A 22,416-nucleotide genomic window follows, 5' to 3' on the forward strand; every position below is an offset into this window, starting at 1 on the left:
CTGTTTGTAAATAATTTCAGTGAGAAACCTAAAGTTTAGGAAAAAAAAAAAAAAAAAAGTGTAAACTTTTCCACATTAGATCGCATTTGGCGGTGAAAGGGTGGCATGAAATATACCAAAATGGGCCTAGATCAATACTTTGGGTTGTCTACTAAAATATATATATATATATATATATATATATATATATATATATGTAGCCCTCAGTTTACACCAGGGTTAGGTTCCAGAAGGAATGATTGTAAATCAAAACCGTTGTAAATTGAAACCCAGTTTATAATGTAAGTCAATGGGAAGTGAGGGAGTTAGGTTCCAGACCCCTCTCAAAATTGGCATAAGTAACACCTAATACATTATTTTTAAAGCTTTGAAATGAAGACTTTAAATGCTAAACAGCATTATAAACCTAATAAAATAATCACACAACACAGAATATATAATTAATCTAAGTTAAATGAACACAGAGTTTACTTGCATTTCTGTGCAAACAGTTCTTTCTATGCATTCAATCTGGACTGATTTATAGACAGGAAGATCTTGTTCCTTGCAAGCTGCTCGATAGCTCAGGTCTGGTTAAACTGATTAATTTCAGCTTGCTTGACTTTTCTGCAACACAAGCAGACAGCTCCACCTACTGGCTATTTTAATCAATGCACTGCTTCTCAATGCTTTTCAATAGCAGTCACATGACTGAAAAAAAAGGTTGTTATTCTGAAACGGTGCAAATTGAACCGTTGTACACCGAGAGGGGTGTGTGTGTGTGTGTGTGTGTGTGTGTATGTGTGTGTGTGTGTGTGTATGTGTGTGTGTATGTGTGTGTGTATGTGTGTGTGTATGTGTATATATTTATAGTTTTGATAAAAAATAAAATAAAACAAGGCTCTATTTCTGTTTAAATGTAGTGATGGCAAAAATGCTCTGGTCTTTTGGGAAAGTTTTAGTCCGAAATGCCCAGTCCTTAAAGGGACATAAAACCCAAAACATTTTCTTTCATGATTCAGATAGAACATACAATTTTAAACAACTTTCCAATTTACTTCTGTTATCAAATTGTCTTCGTTTTCTTGCTATCCTTTGTTGAAAAGCAGGGATGTAAGCTCATGAGTGTGCACGTGTCGACTGCACTATATGGCAGCAGTTTTGCAACAATGTTATACATTAGCAGGAGCATGGCAGCATTACTTCCGGTCATGTAGTGCTTCAGGCATGTGCACACTACCTACTTATCCCTTCAACAAAAGTATAACAAGAGAACGAAGCAAATTTGATAGACGTAAATTAGAAACTTTTTTTAAAATTGTATTCTCTATCTGAATAATAAAAGTAATTTTTTGAGTTTAATGTCCCTTTAAAAAAAAAAAACAGCAAACACAGAATTTATGCTTACCTGATAAATTACTTTCTCCAACGGTGTGTCCGGTCCACGGCGTCATCCTTACTTGTGGGAATATCTCTTCCCCAACAGGAAATGGCAAAGAGTCCCAGCAAAGCTGGCCATATAGTCCCTCCTAGGCTCCGCCCACCCCAGTCATTCGACCGACGGACAGGAGGAAAAAATAGGAGAAACTATAGGGTGCCGTGGTGACTGTAGTTAGAGAAAATAATTCATCAAACCTGATTAAAAAACCAGGGCGGGCCGTGGACCGGACACACAGTTGGAGAAAGTAATTTATCAGGTAAGCATAAATTCTGTTTTCTCCAACATTGGTGTGTCCGGTCCACGGCATCATCCTTACTTGTGGGAACCAATACCAAAGCTTTAGGACACGGATGAAGGGAGGGAGCAAATCAGGTTACCTAAACGGAAGGCACCACGGCTTGCAAAACCTTTCTCCCAAAAATAGCCTCCGAAGAAGCAAAAGTATCAAATTTGTAAAATTTGGCAAAAGTGTGCAGTGAAGACCAAGTCGCTGCCTTACATATCTGATCAACAGAAGCCTCGTTCTTGAAGGCCCATGTGGAAGCCACAGCCCTAGTAGAGTGAGCTGTGATTCTTTCAGGAGGCTGCCGTCCAGCAGTCTCGTAAGCCAATCGGATGATGTTTTTAAGCCAAAAGGAAAGAGAGGTAGAAGTCGCTTTTTGACCTCTCCTTTTACCAGAATAGACGACAGAGAAGATGTTTGTCTGAACTCTTTTGTAGCTTCTAAATAGAATTTTAGAGCACGGACTACATCTAAATTGTGTAGCAAACGTTCCTGCTTTGAAACTGGATTCGGACACAAAGAAGGTACAACTATCTCCTGGTTAATATTTTTGTTGGAAACAACCTTTGGAAGAAAACCAGGCTTAGTACGCAAAACAACCTTATCTGAATGGAACACCAGATAGGGCGGAGTACACTGCAGAGCAGATAACTCAGAAACTCTTCTAGCAGAAGAAATAGCAACCAAAAACAAAACTTTCCAAGATAACAACTTAATATCTATGGAATGTAAAGGTTCAAACGGAACCCCTTGGAGAACTGAAAGAACTAGATTTAAACTCCAGGGAGGAGTCAAAGGTCTGTAAACAGGCTTGATCCTAACCAGAGACTGAACAAATGCTTGAACATCTGGCACAGCTGCCAGTCGTTTGTGTAGTAAGACAGATAAAGCAGAAATCTGTCCCTTTAGAGAACTCGCTGATAATCCTTTATCCAAACCTTCTTGTAGAAAGGAAAGGATCTTAGGAATTTTGATCTTATTCCATGGGAATCCCTTGGATTCACACCAGCAGATATATCTTTTCCATATTTTATGGTAAATTTTTCTAGTTACCGGTTTTCTGGCTTGAACCAGAGTATCAATCACAGAATCTGAAAAATCACGCTTTGATAGAATCAAGCGTTCAATCTCCAAGCCGTCAGCTGGAGAGAGACCAGATTTGGATGTTCGAATGGACCCTGTACAAGAAGGTCCTGTCTCAAAGGTAGCTTCCATGGTGGAACCGATGACATATTCACCAGGTCTGCATACCAAGTCCTGCGTGGCCACGCAGGAGCTATCAAGATCACCAAGGCCCTCTCCTGCTTGATCCTGGCTACCAGCCTGGGAATGAGAGGAAACGGTGGAAACACATAAGCTAGGTTGAAGGACCAAGGCGTTACTAGTGCATCCACTAGAGTCGCCTTGGGATCCCTGGATCTGGACCCGTAGCAAGGAACCTTGAAGTTCTGACGAGACGCCAGATCAGATCCATATCTGGAATGCCCCATAATTGAGTCAATTGGGCAAAGATCTCCGGGTGGAGTTCCCACTCCCCCGGATGGAAAGTCTGACGACTCAGATAATCCGCCTCACAGTTTTCCACACCTGGGATGTGGATCGCAGATAGGTGGCAGGAGTGATCCTCCGCCCATTTTATTATTTTGGTCATTTCTTTCATCGCCAGGGAACTCCTTGTTCCCCCCTGATGATTGATATAAGCAACAGTCATGTTGTCTGATTGGAATCTTATGAATCTGGCCTTTGCTAGTTGAGGCCAAGCCCTGAGAGCATTGAATATCGCTCTTAGTTCCAGAATGTTTATCGGGAGAAGAGACTCTTCCCGAGACCAAAGTCCCTGAGCTTTCAGGGATTCCCAGACCGCACCCCAGCCCACTAGACTGGCGTTGGTCGTGACGATGACCCACTCTGTTCTGCGGAAGCTCATTCCCTGGGACAGGTCGTCCAGGGTTAGCCACCAACGGAGTGAGTCTCTGGTCTTCTGATCTACTTGAATCACTGGAGACAAGTCTGTATAGTCCCCATTCCACTGTTTCAGCATGCACAGTTGTAATGGTCTTAGATGAATTCGCGCAAAAGGAACTATGTCCATTGCTGCAACCATCAACCCTACTACTTCCATGCACTGAGCTACGGAAGGACGAGGAATAGAATGAAGAACTTGACAAGCGTTTAGAAGTTTTGACTTTCTGACTTCTGTCAGGAAAATCCTCATTTCTAAAGAATCTATTATTGTTCCCAAGAAGGGAACTCTTGTCGATGGAGACAGGGAACTTTTTTCTATGTTCACCTTCCATCCGTGAGATCTGAGAAAGGCCAGAACGATGTCTGTGTGAGCCTTTTCCTTTGAAAGAGACAACGCTTGTATTAGAATGTCGTCCAAGTACGGTACTACTGCAATGCCCCTTGGTCTTAGAACCGCTAGAAGGGACCCGAGTACCTTTGTGAAAATCCTTGGAGCAGTGGCTAACCCGAATGGGAGGGCCACAAACTGGTAATGTTTGTCCAGAAAGGCGAACCTTAGGAACTGATGATGTTCTTTGTGGATAGGAATATGAAGATACGCATCCTTTAGATCCACGGTAGTCATAAATTGACCTTCCTGGATTGTAGGTAGAATCGTTCGAATGGTTTCCATTTTGAACGATGGTACTCTGAAAAATTTGTTTAGGATCTTTAAATCCAGAATTGGTCTGAAAGTTCCCTCTTTTTTGGGAACTACAAACAGATTTGAGTAAAATCCCATTCCTTGTTCCGCCGATGGAACTGGGTGTATCACTCCCATCTTTAACAGGTCTTCTACACAATGTAAGAATGCCTGTCTCTTTATTTGGTTTGAGGATAAGTGAGACATGTGGAACCTTCCCCTTGGGGGTAGTTCCTTGAATTCCAGAAGATAACCCTGAGAAACTATTTCTAGTGTCCAGGGATCCTGAACATCTCTTGCCCAAGCCTGAGCAAAGAGAGAGAGTCTGCCCCCTACTAGATCCGGTCCCGGATCGGGGGCTACTCCTTCATGCTGTTTTGTTAGCAGCAGCAGGCTTCTTGGCCTGCTTACCATTGTTCCAGCCTTGCATCGGTTTCCAGGCTGGTTTGGTTTGTGAAGCATTACCCTCTTGCTTAGAGGATGCAGAATTAGAGGCCGGTCCGTTCCTGAAATTACGAAAGGAACGAAAATTAGACTTCTTCTTGGCTTTGAAAGGCCTATCTTGTGGGAGGGCGTGGCCCTTTCCCCCAGTGATGTCTGAGATAATCTCTTTCAATTCTGGCCCAAAGAGAGTTTTACCCTTGAAGGGGATAGTAAGCAATTTTGTCTTGGATGATACATCCGCTGACCAAGACTTTAGCCAAAGCGCTCTGCGCGCCACAATTGCAAACCCTGAATTTTTCGCCGCTAATCTAGCCAATTACAAAGCGGCATCTAAAATAAAAGAATTAGCCAACTTAAGTGCGTGAACTCTGTCCATAACCTCCTCATATGGAGTCTCTACTGAGCGACTTTTCTAGTTCCTCGAACCAGAACCACGCTGCTGTAGTGACAGGAACAATGCACGAAATGGGTTGCAGAAGGTAACCTTGCTGTACAAAAATCATTTTAAGCAAACCCTCCAATTTTTTATCCATAGGATCTTTGAAAGCCCAATTATCCTCAATAGGAATAGTAGTGCGCTTGTTTAGAGTAGAAACTGCCCCCTCGACCTTAGGGACTGTCTGCCATAAGTCCTTTCTGGGGTTGACCATAGGAAATAATTTCTTAAATATAGGAGGGGGGACAAAAGGTATGCCGGGCTTCTCCCACTCCTTATTCACTATGTCCGCCACCCGCTTGGGTATAGGAAAAGCGTCGGGGTGCACCAGAACCTCTAGGAACTTGTCCATCTTGCATAATTTTTCTGGAATGACCAGGTTGTCACAATCATCCAGAGTAGATAACACCTCCTTAAGCAGTGCGCGGAGATGCTCTAATTTAAATTTAAATGTCACAACATCAGGTTCAGCCTGTTGAGAAATTTTTCCTGAATCTGAAATTTCCCCATCTGACAAAACCTCCCTCATGGCCCCTTCAGATTGGTGTGAGGGTATGACAGAGCAATTATCATCAGCGCCCTCCTGCTCTTCAGTGTTTAAAACAGAGCAATCGCGCTCTCTCTGATATGCAGGCATTTTGGATAAAATATTTGCTATGGAGTTATCCATTACAGCCGTCAATTGTTGCATAGTAATAAGCATTGGCGCGCTAGAAGTACTAGGGGCCTCCTGCGTGGGCAAAACTGGTATAGACACAGAAGGAGATGATGTAGAACTATGTCTACTCCCTATATCTGATGAATCATCTTGGGCAACTTTACTATTTGTGGCAGTACTGTCCTTACTTTGTTTGGACGCTATGGCACAATTATCACACAATTTTGAAGGGGGAGACACATTGACTTTCATACATATAGAACATAGCTTATCTGAAGGTACAGACATGTTAAACAGGCTTAAACTTGTCAATAAAGCACAAAAACCGTTTTAAAACCAAACCGTTACTGTCTCTTTAAATTTTAAACAGAGCACACTTTATTACTGAATATGTGAAAAAGTATGAAGGAATTGTTCAAAATTTACCACAGTGTCTTAAAGCATTCAAAGTATTGCACACCAATTTTCAGAGCTTTAACCCTTAAAATAACTAAACCGGAGCCGGTTACAGTTTTAACCCCTCTACAGTCCCAGCTACAGCCTTTGCTGCGACTTTACCAAACCCAGGGGGAAATACGATACCAAATGAAGCCTTCTAGGAACTTTTCCAACTACTTTCAGATCCTCACACATGCATCTGCATGTCTTGCTCTCAAAAGTAACTGCGCAGTAATGGCGCGAAAATGAGGCTCAGCCTACAACTGGGAAGGCCCTTCCTGACTGGAAAGGTGTCTAACACAGTGCCTGACATTAAAAAACGTTCCCCAAGTTTATAAGTGTGAATAACAAGCATAAACATGTATAAAATGCCCAAATAAAGCAATCGATTTTGCCCATAAAAGTGTCTACCAGTTTTATAGCCCATATTAAGCCCTTTATTCTGTTTGAGACTAAGAAAATGGCTTACCGGTCCCCATGAGGGGAAATGACAGCCTTCCAGCATTACACAGTCTTGTTAGAAATATGCCTAGTCATACCTTAAGCAGAAAAGTCTGCTAACTGTTTCCCCCAACTGAAGTTATTTCATCTCAACAGTCCTATGTGGAAACAGCAAACGATTTTAGTTACTGTCTGCTAAAATCATCTTCCTCTCACAAACAGAACTCTTCATCTTTTTCTGTTTCAGAATAAATAGTACATACCAGCACTATTTTAAAATAACAAACTCTTGATAGTAGAATAAAAAACTACAACTAAACACCACATACTCTTAACCATCTCCGTGGAGATGTTGCCTGTGCAACGGCAAAGAGAATGACTGGGGTGGGCGGAGCCTAGAAGGGACTACTATATGGCCAGCTTTGCTGGGACTCTTTGCCATTTCCTGTTGGGGAAGAGATTTTCCCACAAGTAAGGATGACGCCGTGGACCGGACACACCAATGTTGGAGAAAAAGAAATCATCATCATCCCCAAAAAAAGGTCAACCACTAATGTCCTGTTCTGGCTACCTGCCTCTTAATTCCATCCGTGCTTGGTACTATTCCCTGTTCTTTGTATGTCAACTCTGTGTATGCTATGCATGTTCTTTATAAAATAACCATTCACCATCACAACCCTACCTTGCTGTCATTGTTTAGGCAGATCTGTGCTGTTCCTTCTGTACAAGCTACCAGCGTAGCTGCTGCTGCAGGTGAAGGTAAAACTGGCTGTCCACTCACATTGTCCAAATGCATCCCAGAATTCCCCAGTGCATGGTGCCCATTTAGTTTGTTGGCGTTATGCTGAGAGCAGGCTTTTAAGGTGTCCAGAAAAGTGCTGTTGGGGAGGCAGGTAGTGCTGTGCAAAGTGCTTGAAAACTTTGTCATTTTCTGATCACCATCATCAGAGTCAAGTTTGGGAAATGAAAGGGATTTGATATTGCTGACTGAAGTGAAAGGAGAAAGGGATACGTTGGAAGACGGGGGCATTAGTTCACAGTTTTCTAACTGTGGTAAATTAATAAAGCCATTGGGTTTGCGAAGGAGCTTGAAGTCCAAGGTAACTTGATCCACGGCGGTTGGGACATCCTCCTCCTTAACAGCAGATGCAGGGTCCTGCCCCTTACCTGCCTCTGAGGAATTATCCTTATTTATGTCTTGGTTTACAACAGCAGACCTGGCCTGGACACCAAGAATATTTCTTAATTCTTCCTTGTCATCAAGGGTTTTTAATTCTAACTTGTCAAATGGATCCTCTTCACACTCAAAGTCAGCAGGGTTGAAGTCAGCATTGATGTGCGGAGGGCTGCTCACTTTAGAAGGGATGGCACTGTTGTTGGCAGGAGTGGGCGTGAGTATATTATTATGCTGGAGGCTGGCATGAACAGGGTTAATAGGAGGCGGGAAGTCCATCCCTTCATTTCCCTCATTGCAGCCAGATGCCCCATCATCAGAGTGGGAAATAGCAGCCTCGGCCTTTAGCTCTGCCTCTTTCTGCGCAGCTTTAATTTGTTTAATTTCTTCAGCCCATTTAATTGTTTTTTTCTCAAGAGAGAAATCATACTGCAAAACCAAAGGGGACAGTAATTAGTCTCTGGGCCACAACAATACAGTGACATTTTAATTAAATAATGAGGTAAAACTAAGATATGAAGTGAATGTGAATAATTACTAAGAGTGAAGCTCAGTAATTAACGGTTTATGCACAACTCCCTTATTCCGTCTGGCAATCTGTTAGGCTACAAATGCACGCCATATTTAAGCATAGAACCAGTCTGTAGTGACCTATATTCAGGTTAATGGCTGGTCATTTGATATGATAATATGCAAAACTACACCCATATGTGCAGCTGCGCCTCTTAAATACAGATTAAAGGTCCATTAAATACGGTAAACTTGCAAAACTGAAAAATAAAAAAAAAGACAAAAGCAATAGCAGTTGCTTTGAATTTCAAATAAGTATTAGACTTTTTTCTGGCAAACTTCAAAGTTAAACGGATATGAAACCAAAACATTTTCTTTTGAGAATCAGACCATTTAAAAAAAAGTTCCTAACTTACATCTATTTTGAAATTTGCTTCATTCCTATGATGTTCTTTGTTGAAGAGATACCTACGTAGGCATCTGCTGCACTACATGGCAGGAAATAGTGCTGCTACCTAGTGCGCTTGCGAATGGATACAATTCTTGCAAAACTGCTGCCATATACATGCTGAGCCCATGTTTATGTGCAGTCTGTTACATGAGGATGTCAGGTTTTACAAGAACCAGCAGTCACAGGTCACATGGTGCTCAGCATTTTCCCTAAAGTAACCACATCCTAATCATATCAGGAAATGTATGATCCTTCAGTAGTAACCGAGACAAAATAAATCACAAACACACTCTATAATCAATAAGCAAGAACTAGCATACAAGCAACATGTTACATAGTACTCACCGGGACACAAACTTATTGCACAGGAGAAATTGTGTTTTGAATGGAAGTATTTTAATAGAATGCTATCATTTACTATATTCATTTTTGCAAACACAAGTCGATTTCAAAAATACTTCTAGTCAGAACTGGCATGCATATTTTAATTTTGTCCCTTTAATGACTATGCAAGATGTTTTGAAACTGTTGCCAGGTTATAACATCATGCAGTAGAATTAGGATACAGAAATCTCATACACAGGATCCCCTGTAACTGACGCAGCACAGAAAGATGCAGTACTTATCCCTGGGTATTAATATTGCCTGTCACTGCACTCCACAGACGCCCCATTGCCAGCCCTATAGATCAAAGTGTGCTCCTGCTACTCTGCAATAGAGCCTCTAAAGCTACAAAGGCATGTAATGCGGACTTATTGAGCAGGGTGGGCGGCAACTAATCAAACACCTGAGAGGTATAAGAATATAGAATTACAGAAACTCAAGGCCAGCAAATCTATTGCAGAAAAAAACCTGAAGTTTAATGTCCTAATGTTTTACAACATCCCATCCTCTCTCTGCACGTTGCAAAGCTATACGGATCGACGTTGGTTCAATGCATCCCAGAATTCCCCAGTGCATTTTCCTCTTATAGGTGAGCCCATTTTGGAATCTGTGTTACACTGCAGGTATCTAAAGGAGAGTGGCTGCACATGTTGTGAAAGCTAGATTTCTACACGGCTGCACCCATGATAAAAGCAAGGCAGGGAGTAACCTCAGTACTATGTGTACAAAAATAGATTTAGCATTTAATGTCCCTTTATGGCTTTTTTATATTCTTAATGCTTTCTAACTGTGATGTAATTTTGTCAGCCTGGTTTAGACTACATAGACTATATATTTGTTATGGACTTTTGATCTTCTGGATGAAGACACAGTTCCAGAAACGAAGACTTTAATCCAGGTACCATTAGCATCTCTTCTGAGACCAACATGTCACACTTGCTGCTATCATACACTTTATTTCAGGGAAAAAGCTGCCCACATCTCATTCCTTTGTTGATATCAGTAAAATTCTTCTATACTTTGTAATGCTAAAAACTCATCTGTCTATTCGTTTCAGCTTCTCTTTTTTTACCCATTAAATCAGGGTATGACAAACCTAGGAGCCAGGAAGCCACTGGCTCCTAGAATTTTAGCCATGGCTCCCAACTTTTTGTGTTATTCTCCATATATCTGTATACAAATACAACTGTCTAACCCCTAAGTGTTTCTGGCTCCTAAATTTTAAACAGATTTGCCGACCACTGCATTAAAAGCAAAATTAAACAGTGCTCCTTTTGTAAAAAAAGATAGATAATCCCTTTATTACCCATTCCCTAGTTTTGCATAACCAACATGTTATATTAAGTTATATTAATACACTTTTTACCTCTGATTATCTTGTATCTGAGCCTCTGCAAACTGCCCCCTTATTTCAGTCCTTTTGACAGACTTGCATTTTAGCCAATCAGTGCTGGCTCCTAGGTACTCCACGTGCGTGAGCACAGTGTTAACTATATAAAATACATGAACTAACACCCTCTAGTGGCGAAAAACTGTCAAAATGCCATGAGCTAAAAGGCGGCCTTTAAGGGCTTAGAAATTAGCATATGAACCTACTAGATTTATCTTTCAACTAAGAAAACAAAGAGAACAGAGCAAAATTAGTGATAGTAGTAAATTGGAAAATTGTATAAAAATGACATGCCCTATCTGAATAATGAAAGTTTGTTTTGGACTAGACTGTCCCTTTAATATCCCTTTTAGGAATGTAAACCTTAAACTGTAATCGCACAACAAAACAGAATATTTTGTCTGGATACTTAATAGCAATATTCTTTATAGACCTTCTAAACAGGCCCCAATACATAACTGCGAAACACTAGATTAATGACCATGTACTCCATATATAGCAATACTTTTTCTGCAATTACTTTTAAGGACTGGTAAAGCATTACAGTATATGAATTATACTGTGAGATATATATATATATATATATATATATATATATAGAGATATATATATATATATAGATATATATATATATATATATATATATATATATAAATAAATAAATATTTTGCAGAAAAGAATCAAATGCTAACAATTCTCCATATCTATATCTCTCTCCAAATACATAACAATTTCTGTCTTAAAAGGACAGTCTTCTCCAGAATTCTTATTGTTTAGAAAGCTAGATAATCCCTTTATTACCCATTCCCCTGTTTTGCATAACCAACAGTTACATTAATATACTTTTTACCTCTGTGATTACCTTGTATCTAAGCCTTTGCAGACTGCCCCCTTATTTCAGTTCATCTTTCGACAGACTTGCATTTAGCCAATCAGTGCCCTCTAATAAGTAACTCCATTGGCGTGATCAAAATGTTTGGCACACATGAACTAACACCCTCTAGCTGTGAAAAACTGCCAAATGCATTGAAATAAGTGGCGGCCTTCAAGGGCTTAGAAATTAGCATACAAGCCTATCTAGGTTTAGCTTTCAACAAAGAACAAAGCAAATATGATAAAAGTGAATTGTAAAATTGTCTAAAATTGCATTCCCTTTCTGAATAATGAGTTTTAACTAGACTGTCCCTTTAAGTCAGTGTTTTTGTCTGCTTTTATGTATCAGCTTGTGTATCATTTTGCCATTTTGTACTCTTCTTTAAATTTTAAATTGAGGGTTATCCAATTCTGAAAACTGCAAATGCACCTTACACATTTCTCAAGGCTAACCCTGCTGCACACATGGCTCTAATTGGCCTCAGCAGTGGGGATTACATAAGGAACTGCAAACCAATACTAACATTTGATAACATTATGACCATGGATATCCAAGTTATAAGACAAAATAAAGGTCTTGAAATTACAAGGTGTTTTGTGCCTCATGAAATACATCTAGGGCGCCTTTATGATACGCATTGATCTATTTTCTCTTTACTAAACGGAAACAAATAAGACGTCCATCACGAGATTTAAACAAAGACCTATGAATTAACGATATATTAAAACAAAAGACTGTTTAGTGCAACACAAAAGGGAAAATTTTACTTCTCCCAAACTAGAAAAACAAAAGGATTATACAGGAAGAACACAGTTCCCATTTTTGTGTTTGTTTCAGAGAGATTTGAAGGCCATTGAGAGCACAAAATACAGAAGACAACTCTGTACCTTTTATTATTTATAGCCACAGAGTAGACAATGTAACAGTTCATCACATCAGCTAAGTAAGCTTACAATATAAACAGGGAAACTGTGGTCATATTGGGAGTTCCCTAGGCACACCTTGCATAATGTGACAGAGTGGCACCGGATGTTTCCACAGCAAATGGCAACCCCTGGCTCCCTACATAGTTGCATATGGTCTTTTAGAAGATAAAATGTTCATCAATAATTACAATAAAACTCCATAGATATGCGCCTAAAGCAATGTGATATGATCATAAGGATGATATGAAGTGAATGACATAAATCATGCACAAATCTACCTTACAAATAATATTACAAAGCTCAGAAATCCACCGTATAAAAAAGGATTGAACTTCTAATCATAGTAACACAAGTATTTTTATAAGGGACCTAAAACCCCCCCTTTTTTTTTTCTTTTCTGATTCAGACAGAGCATAGAATTTTAAACAACTTTTCAATTTACTTCAAATTACCAAATCTGTTTAATTCTCTTGGTATTCTCAGTTGAAAGAGCAGCAATGCACTACTAGGAGCTAGCTGAATACATTAGGAGGGTGAGCCATTTACAAGAGATATAGATATGCAGCCACCAATCAGCAGCTAGCTCCCAGTAGTGCATTGCTGATCCTGAATCTACCTAGGTATGCTTAAAAAAAAAAAAAAAAAAACCAGATACAAACAGAACAAAGCAAACTATAGAAGTAAAATTGCATGTTGTATCTGAATCATTAAAATGTTATTTGACTTTATTGTCCCTTTATATTATACACTATTTAATTTAGTCCTAAAAATAACAAGGAAGTGATTTTGGGACATAGTATGACTAATACAGACTGTAGTCATAAGGGCTTCTTTGCTTGTTAAGATACAAACATTTACTGTAATCACATGAGTGGTTATGGACAAAAAAGCTTTAGCATACAGCATTTACAATCACAACCCATAAGCAAGCTGAGACTCCAGTGTAAACGCTCAGCTGGAACTAGAAGAGATGGCTGGTTTGATTGGTATTTGATTATCTGAAACTTACATGAACCTCTCTCACAAGCTCGGTGATATCAGGCATGCAGAATCCAATGGGAAGTCCAACTTTATCAGGCACCTTAAACTTGTCACCAATTTTGAACGGGACATCCTCTAGGTAACTAAAAGGCCCTAGTAAAAAACAAACACATTGTTACCAAATACAGAAGATGATCCTTGCAGACTACGCTTGTGAGCAACATTCCAACCTAATTAATGTACTTACCTTGTAAATCTGAAGCAGACTTCCTAGAAGCCATTTAGAGTCTGCAAAAAAATAAATATATATATATATATAAATAATAATTTGCAAAAAAATATATAAATATTTTTTATCTCTTTTAAAAGTTCGTTAACTTTACTAAATCGGCTTGCATAACAAAAATATAATTTATGCTTACCTGATAAATTCATTTCTCCTGTAGTGTAGTCAGTCCACGGGTCATCCATTACTTATGGGATTATATCTCCTCCCTAACAGGAAGTGCAAGAGGATCACCCAAGCAGAGCTGCTATATAGCTCCTCCCCTCTACGTCATATCCAGTCATTCGACCGAAACCAAACGAGAAAGGAGAAACTATAGGGTGCAGTGGTGACTGGAGTTTAATTAAAATTTAGACCTGCCGTAAAAAACAGGGCGGGCCGTGGACTGACTACACTACAGGAGAAATGAATTTATCAGGTAAGCATAAATTATATTTTCTCCTGTTAAGTGTAGTCAGTCCACGGGTCATCCATTACTTATGGGATACCAATACCAAAGCTAAAAGTACACGGATGACGGGAGGGACAGGCAGGATCTTTACACGGAAGGAACCACTGCCTGTAGAACCTCTCTCCCAAAAACAGCCTCCGAAGAAGCAAAAGTGTAAAATTTGTAAAATTTTGAAAAAGTGTGAAGTGAAGACCAAGTTGCAGCCTTGCAAATCTGTTCAACAGAGGCCTCATTCTTAAAGGCCCAAGTGGAAGCCACAGCTCTAGTAGAATGAGCCGTAATCCTTTCAGGAGGCTGCTGTCCAGCAGTCTCATAGGCTAAACGTATTATGCTACGAAGCCAAAAAGAGAGAGAGGTAGCCGAAGCTTTTTGACCTCTCCTCTGTCCAGAATAAACGACAAACAGGGAAGAAGTTTGACGAAAATCTTTAGTTGCCTGCAAATAAAATTTCAGGGCACGGACGACGTCCAGATTGTGCAGAAGTCGTTCCTTCTTTGAAGAAGGGTTAGGGCACAATGATGGAACAACAATCTCTTGATTGATATTCTTGTTAGTGACTACCTTAGGTAAGAACCCAGGTTTAGTACGCAGAACTACCTTGTCTGAATGAAAAATCAGATAAGGAGAATCACAATGTAAGGCCGATAACTCAGAGACTCTTCGAGCCGAGGAAATAGCCATTAAAAACAGAACTTTCCAAGATAACAGCTTGATATCAATGGAATGAAGGGGTTCAAACGGAACACCTTGCAGAACGTTAAGAACTAAGTTTAAGCTCCACGGCGGAGCAACAGTCTTAAACACAGGCTTAATCCTAGCCAAAGCCTGACAAAAATCCTGAACGTCTGGAACTTCTGCCAGACGTTTGTGTAAAAGGATAGACAGAGCTGAAATCTGTCCCTTTAACGAACTAGCAGATAAACCCTTTTCTAAACCTTCTTGTAGAAAAGACAATATCCTAGGAATCCTAACCTTACTCCATGAGTAACTCTTGGATTCGCACCAATATAAGTATTTACGCCACATTTTATGGTAAATTTTCCTGGTAACAGGTTTCCTAGCCTGTATTAAAGGTATCAATCACTGACTCCGAGAATCCCCGCTTTGATAGAATCAAGCGTTCAATCTCCATGCAGTCAGCCTCAGAGAAATTAGATTTGGATGTTTGAAAGGACCCTGAATCAGAAGGTCCTGTCTCAGAGGCAGAGACCATGGTGGACAGGACGACATGTCCACTAGATCTGCATACCAGGTCCTGCGTGGCCACGCAGGCGCTATTAGAATCACCGATGCTCTCTCCTGTTTGATCCTGGCAATCAATCGAGGAAGCATCGGGAAAGGTGGAAACACATAAGCCATGTTGAAGACCCAGGGTGCTGTCAGAGCATCTATCAGTACCGCTCCCGGGTCCCTGGACCTGGATCCGTAACAAGGAAGCTTGGCGTTCTGGCGAGACGCCATGAGATCCAGATCTGGTTTGCCCCAATGATGAAGCAGTTGGGCAAACGCCTCCGGATGAAGTTCCCACTCCCCCGGATGAAAGGTCTGGCGACTTAGAAAATCCGCCTCCCAGTTCTCCACGCCTGGGATGTGGATCGCTGACAGGTGGCAAGAGTGAGACTCTGCCCAGCGAATTATCTTTGAGACTTCCATCATCGCTAGGGAACTCCTTGTTCCTCCTTGATGGTTGATGTAAGCCACAGTCGTGATGTTGTCCGACTGAAACCTGATGAACCTCAGAGTTGCTAACTGAGGCCAAGCCAGAAGAGCATTGAAAATTGCTCTTAATTCCAGAATGTTTATTGGAAGGAGTCTCTCCTCCTGAGTCCATGATCCCTGAGCCTTCAGAGAATTCCAGACTGCGCCCCAACCTAGAAGGCTGGCGTCTGTTGTTACAATCGTCCAATCTGGCCTGCGGAAGGGCATCCCCTTGGACAGATGTGGCCGAGAAAGCCACCATAGAAGAGAATCTCTGGTCTCTTGATCCAGAATTAGCAGAGGGGACAAATCTGAGTAATCCCCATTCCACTGACTTAGCATGCACAATTGCAGCGGTCTGAGATGCAGGCGCGCAAAAGGTACTATGTCCATTGCCGCTACCATTAAGCAGATTACCTCCATGCACTGAGCCACTGACGGGTGTTGAATGGAATGAAGGACACGGCAAGCATTTAGAAGTTTTGATAACCTGTCCTCCGTCAGGTAAATTTTCATTTCTACAGAATCTATAAGAGTCCCTAAGAAGGGAACTCTTGTGAGTGGCAATAGAGAACTCTTTTCTACGTTCACCTTCCACCCATGCGACCTTAGAAATGCCAGAACTAACTCTGTATGAGACTTGGCAGTTTGGAAACTTGAAGCTTGTATCAGAATGTCGTCTAGGTACGGAGCTACCGCTATGCCTCGCGGTCTTAGTACCGCCAGAAGAGAGCCCAGAACCTTTGTAAAGATTCTTGGAGCCGTAGCTAACCCGAAGGGAAGAGCTACAAACTGGTAATGCCTGTTTAGGAAGGCAAATCTTAGATACCGGTAATGATCCTTGTGAATCGGTATGTGAAGGTAGGCATCCTTTAAATCCACTGTGGTCATGTACTGACCCTCTTGGATCATGGGTAAGATGGTTCGAATAGTTTCCATTTTGAACGATGGAACTCTTAGGAATTTGTTTAGGATCTTTAAATCCAAGATTGGTCTGAAGGTTCCCTCTTTTTTGGGAACCACAAACAGATTTGAATAGAATCCTTGCCCGTGTTCCGACCGCGGAACTGGGTGGATCACTCCCATTAGTAAGAGGTCTTGTACACAGCGTAGAAACGCCTCTTTCTTTATCTGGTTTGCTGATAACCTTGAAAGATGAAATCTCCCTTGTGGAGGAGAAGCTTTGAAGTCCAGAAGATATCCCTGAGATATGATCTCCAACGCCCAGGGATCCTGGACATCTCTTGCCTAAGCCTGGGCGAAGAGAGAAAGTCTGCCCCCCACTAGATCCGTTTCCGGATCGGGGGCCCTCACTTCATGCTGTCTTAGGGGCAGCAGCAGGTTTTCTGGCCTGCTTGCCCTTGTTCCAGGACTGGTTAGGTTTCCAGCCCTGTCTGTAGCGAGCAACAGTTCCTTCCTGTCTTGGAGCGGAGGAAGTTGATGCTGCTCCTGCCTTGAAGTTACGAAAGGCACGAAAATTAGACTGTTTAGCCCTTGGTTTGGCCCTGTCTTGAGGCAGGGCATGGCCCTTACCTCCAGTAATGTCAGCGATAATTTCTTTCAAACCGGGCCCGAATAATGTCTGCCCTTTGTAAGGAATATTAAGCAATTTAGATTTAGAAGTCACATCAGCTGACCAGGATTTAAGCCACAGCGCTCTACGCGCTTGAATGGCGAATCCGGAGTTCTTAGCCGTAAGTTTGGTTAAGTGTACTACGGCATCAGAAATAAATGAATTAGCTAGCTTAAGGGCTTTAAGCTTGTTCATAATCTCATCCAATGGAGCTGTGCTAAGGGTCTCTTCCAGAGACTCAAACCAGAATGCCGCCGCAGCCGTGACAGGCGCAATGCATGCAAGGGGTTGTAATATAAAACCTTGCTGAACAAACATTTTCTTAAGGTAACCCTCTAACTTTTTATCCATTGGATCTGAAAAAGCACAGCTATCCTCCACCGGGATAGTGGTGCGCTTAGCCAGAGTAGAAACTGCTCCCTCCACCTTAGGGACCGTCTGCCATAGGTCCCGTGTGGTGGCGTCTATTGGAAACATTTTTCTAAATATAGGAGGGGGTGAAAAAGGCACACCGGGTCTATCCCCCTCCTTGTTAATTTCTGTAAGCCTTTTAGGTATAGGAAAAACGTCAGTACACGCCGGTACCGCAAAATATTTATCCAGCCTACACACTTTCTCTGGAATTGCAACCGTGTTACAATCATTCAGAGCCGCTAATACCTCCCCTAGTAATACATGGAGGTTCTCAAGCTTAAATTTAAAATTTGAAATGTCTGAATCCAGTTTACTTGGATCAGATCCGTCACCCACAGAATGAAGCTCTCCGTCCTCATGTTCTGCAAATTGTGACGCAGTATCAGACATGGCTCTATTATTATCAGCGCACTCTGTTCTTACTCCAGAGTGATCGCGTATACCTCTTAATTTTGGCAATTTAGATAGTACTTCAGTCATAACATTAGCCATGTCTTGCAAAGTGATTTGTATGGGCCGCCCTGATGTACTTGGCGCCACAATATCACGCACCTCCTGAGCGGGAGGCGAAGGTACTGACACGTGAGGAGAGTTAGTCGGCATAACTTCCCCCTCGTTGTCTGGTGATATTTTTTTCACATATAAAGTTTGACTTTTATTCAAAGTAACATCTATACATTGAGTGCACAAATTTCTATTGGGCTCCACATTGGCCTTTAAACATAGTGAACAAACAGCTTCATCTGTGTCAGACGTGTTTAAACAGACTAGCAATAACAATAGCAAGCTTGGAAAAAAACTTTTAAATAAATTTACAAGCTATATAAAAAACGCTACTGCGCCTTTAAGAAACATAAAAATGTGACAGTTGAATTAACAATGAACCAAATATGTTAAAACAACCAAATTTTAACAGAAAATGTATAAAGTTAGCAGAGAATTGCACCCACAAGCAAAAGGATGATTAACCCCTTAATACCCAAAACGGATAACAGTTGAAATAATAAACGTTTTTTATCACAGTCAAACACACTGTCACAGGTTCTACTGTGACTAATTACCTCCCTCAAAACTAGTTTTGGAGACCCCTGGGCTCTGTAGAGACGTCCTGGATCATGGAGGAAGAAATAGGAAGACTGTGACTAAATTTTTACTGCGCAATAAAGCGCTAAAATAGGCCCCTCCCACTCATATTACAACAGTGGGGAAGCTCAGTAAACTGTTTTTATTCAGAAACAAAACGACAGCCATGTGGTAAAAATCATGCCCATAAAGTTTTATCACCAAGTACCTCAGAAAAAACGATTAACATGCCAGTAAACGTTTTAAAATTGAAAATTATGAAGTGTTATTAATAAGTCTGCTGCTAGTCGCTTTCACTGCAGTGCAGGCTCAAATATTACTTTAATATAGACAGTATTTTCTTAGTGAAATTCCATTCCCCAGAAATACCTCAGAGTATACATACATACATACATATCAGCCTGATACCAGTCGCTACTACTGCATTTAAGGCTGCACTTACATTACATCGGTATTAGCAGTATTTTCTCAGTCAATTCCATTCCTTAGAAAATAATTTACTGCACATACCTCCTTGCAGGTGGGCCCTGCATGCTATCCCCTGTTCTGAAGTTACCTCACTCCTCAGAATGGCCGAGAACAGCAAGTGGATCTTAGTTACGACCGCTAAGATCATAGACAAACTCAGGTAGATTCTTCTTCTAATGCTGCCTGAGAAGAAACAACACACTCCGGTGCCGTTTAAAATAACAAACTTTTGATTGAAGAAATAAAAACTAAGTTTAACACACCACAGTCCTCTCACACGTCCTATCTATTAGTTAGGTGCAAGAGAATGACTGGGTATGACGTAGAGGGGAGGAGCTATATAGCAGCTCTGCTTGGGTGATCCTCTTGCACTTCCTGTTAGGGAGGAGATATAATCCCATAAGTAATGGATGACCTGTGGACTGACTACACTTAACAGGAGAAATATCTTTAAACTAAGCAACTCACTGCAAGGTCCCTATTAACCCCTTAACTGCCAAGCCATTTCCACCTCTGTGCTAAGCGGTTTTGGATTTTTTAGATGCTGCTCACATTCCTACTGAAGATCATTTTTTAGTGAGAAACCCAGAGACTTGCTATATGACAAAATGTCATACCAGGAAGTACAAAATGACACAAAATATTCTGAAGACAAAAGATTAGTACTTTGAAATGCAGTTTTACACACTCAAAACACCACCTCATTTTTTTCTGTTAAATATAAAATATCCCCACACAAACTGAAGCCACGTTTGGACTTCTGGTCACATTAAGACTACTCAGTAGGAGATCTAACATGTAAATTGCACAGGCCACTTTTGGACCTCGGTAAATATTATAAAACATTCTGAGCAATGTAATAAAAGATAGCTATTGGACCCTGTAAGAGAAAACTAGACAAGCATCACATCTGCAGGTCAATAGGATAAACTAATGTGATGAAAAACACGTTTGCACCTTCTCTTATCACCCTAGGTCACGCTATTAGGAAGTAAATATGTTGCCTATAAAATTACTCTAAAGAAGACAGTCTACTCCAGAATTTGTATTGCTTAAAAAGATAGATAATCCTGGGGGCGGAGCCTATGCTTGGAGCGGTCAGACGTGTCTTCATGAAGCTCCTGTCTAATATTTCCTATATGGGTCCTATTTACTTATAAAGTTGGTAGATCTCACCTGCTATGACTTCAATATTGGGACCCTGTAATTATCTATGCGTTCTGCTAACCGTACAGAAGCGGAGTAGGGCTGCAACTAACGATTATTTTCATAATCGATTAATCGGCCGATTATTTTTTCGATTAATCGACTAATCGGATAAAAAGAGAATCAATAATATTTTCTATGTTTTAAATAAAATCCACATAATGAGTGTTACAAATATAAACTTCAGACTAAAACTTTACATTAACACAACTGTTTCTTCAATTTTTAAGCAGCAGAGCACAGTTTTATAATTAAACTAAACAAAACCACAAACTATTTGAAAAGAGGTAGAACTAGAAAGAGTTAGACTATCACTGTTAATAACATTCTGTTATTCACTATTTCAGAAACTTTGCATTGAAATGAAAAAATCTCAACATGTCCACATGCTTCTGGCTAAGGCTGGTTCTCTGTTTGCAGCTATATTTCCTGCAGCAGAGAAAAGGCTGTTGAGGTGTATAAGTAGGGTTTTGCCAATTTCACCAAAGTGGGATATTTATCTTTGTTAGCTCTTCACCAATGCTAAGTGTTTTCTACCTTGGCAAGGGGCCTCTCAATAAAGTAACCCTTGACATTCTAACATAAAAATATCTTGAATATCTATATGCAATGGTAAATAACCAGCTATAAGGTTAGGGGAAATATCTAGTCCGCTCTAAAAAACAGAATTTATGCTTACCTGATAAATTACTTTCTCCAACGGTGTGTCCGGTCCACGGCGTCATCCTTACTTGTGGGATATTCTCTTCCCCAACAGGAAATGGCAAAGAGTCCCAGCAAAGCTGGTCACATGATCCCTCCTAGGCTCCGCCCACCCCAGTCATTCGACCGACGGACAGGAGGAAATATATATAGGAGAAACCATATGATACCGTGGTGACTGTAGTTAGAGAAAATAATTCATCAGACCTGATTAAAAAACCAGTGCGGGCCGTGGACCGGACACACCGTTGGAGAAAGTAATTTATCAGGTAAGCATAAATTCTGTTTTCTCCAACATTGGTGTGTCCGGTCCACGGCGTCATCCTTACTTGTGGGAACCAATACCAAAGCTTTAGGACACGGATGAAGGGAGGGAGCAAATCAGGTCACCTAAATGGAAGGCACCACGGCTTGCAAAACCTCTCTCCCAAAAATAGCCTCCGAAGAAGCAAAAGTATCACATTTGTAAAATTTGGCAAAAGTGTGCAGTGAAGACCAAGTCGATGCCTTACATATCTGGTCAACAGAAGCCTCGTTCTTGAAGGCCCATGTGGAAGCCACAGCCCTAGTGGAGTGAGCTGTGATTCTTTCAGGAGGCTGCCGTCCGGCAGTCTCATAAGCCAATCGGATAATGCTTTTAAGCCAAAAGGAAAGAGAGGTAGAAGTCGCTTTTTGACCTCTCCTTTTACCAGAATAAACAACAAACAAGGAAGATGTTTGTCTGAAATCTTTAGTAGCCTCTAAATAGAATTTTAGAGCACGGACTACGTCCAAATTGTGTAACAAACGTTCCTTCTTTGAAACTGGATTCGGACACAAAGAAGGTACAACTATCTCCTGGTTAATATTTTTGTTGGAAACAACTTTTGGAAGAAAACCAGGCTTAGTACGCAAAACCACCTTATCTGCATGGAACACCAAGGGCGGAGAACACTGCAGAGCAGATAACTCTGAAACTCTTCTTGCAGAAGAAATTGCAACCAAAAACAAAACTTTCCAAGATAATAACTTAATATCTACGGAATGTAAGGGTTCAAACGGAACCCCTTGAAGAACTGAAAGAACTAGATTTAGACTC

General features: G+C 40.8%; 1 protein-coding gene across 3 annotated transcripts in view; it reads right to left on the minus strand.

The window, feature by feature from the left end:
• UBAP1 (ubiquitin associated protein 1) overlaps positions 1-22,416 on the minus strand; it is a 100,767-nt gene that overhangs the window by 51,728 nt on the left and 26,623 nt on the right. For all 3 annotated transcript variants that reach the window (XM_053701039.1, XM_053701037.1, XM_053701038.1), the window contains 3 exons: positions 13,705-13,745; positions 13,486-13,610; positions 7,450-8,370 (listed from right to left, as the gene is read on the minus strand). In XM_053701039.1, the coding sequence (XP_053557014.1) occupies positions 7,450-8,370; positions 13,486-13,610; positions 13,705-13,738 (1,080 nt within the window). In that variant the 5' untranslated portion in view covers positions 13,739-13,745. The remainder of the gene's footprint in view (positions 1-7,449; positions 8,371-13,485; positions 13,611-13,704; positions 13,746-22,416) is intronic.

This window comes from Bombina bombina, chromosome 2 (genome assembly GCF_027579735.1).
Source record: "Bombina bombina isolate aBomBom1 chromosome 2, aBomBom1.pri, whole genome shotgun sequence".
Lineage (NCBI taxonomy): Eukaryota > Metazoa > Chordata > Amphibia > Anura > Bombinatoridae > Bombina > Bombina bombina.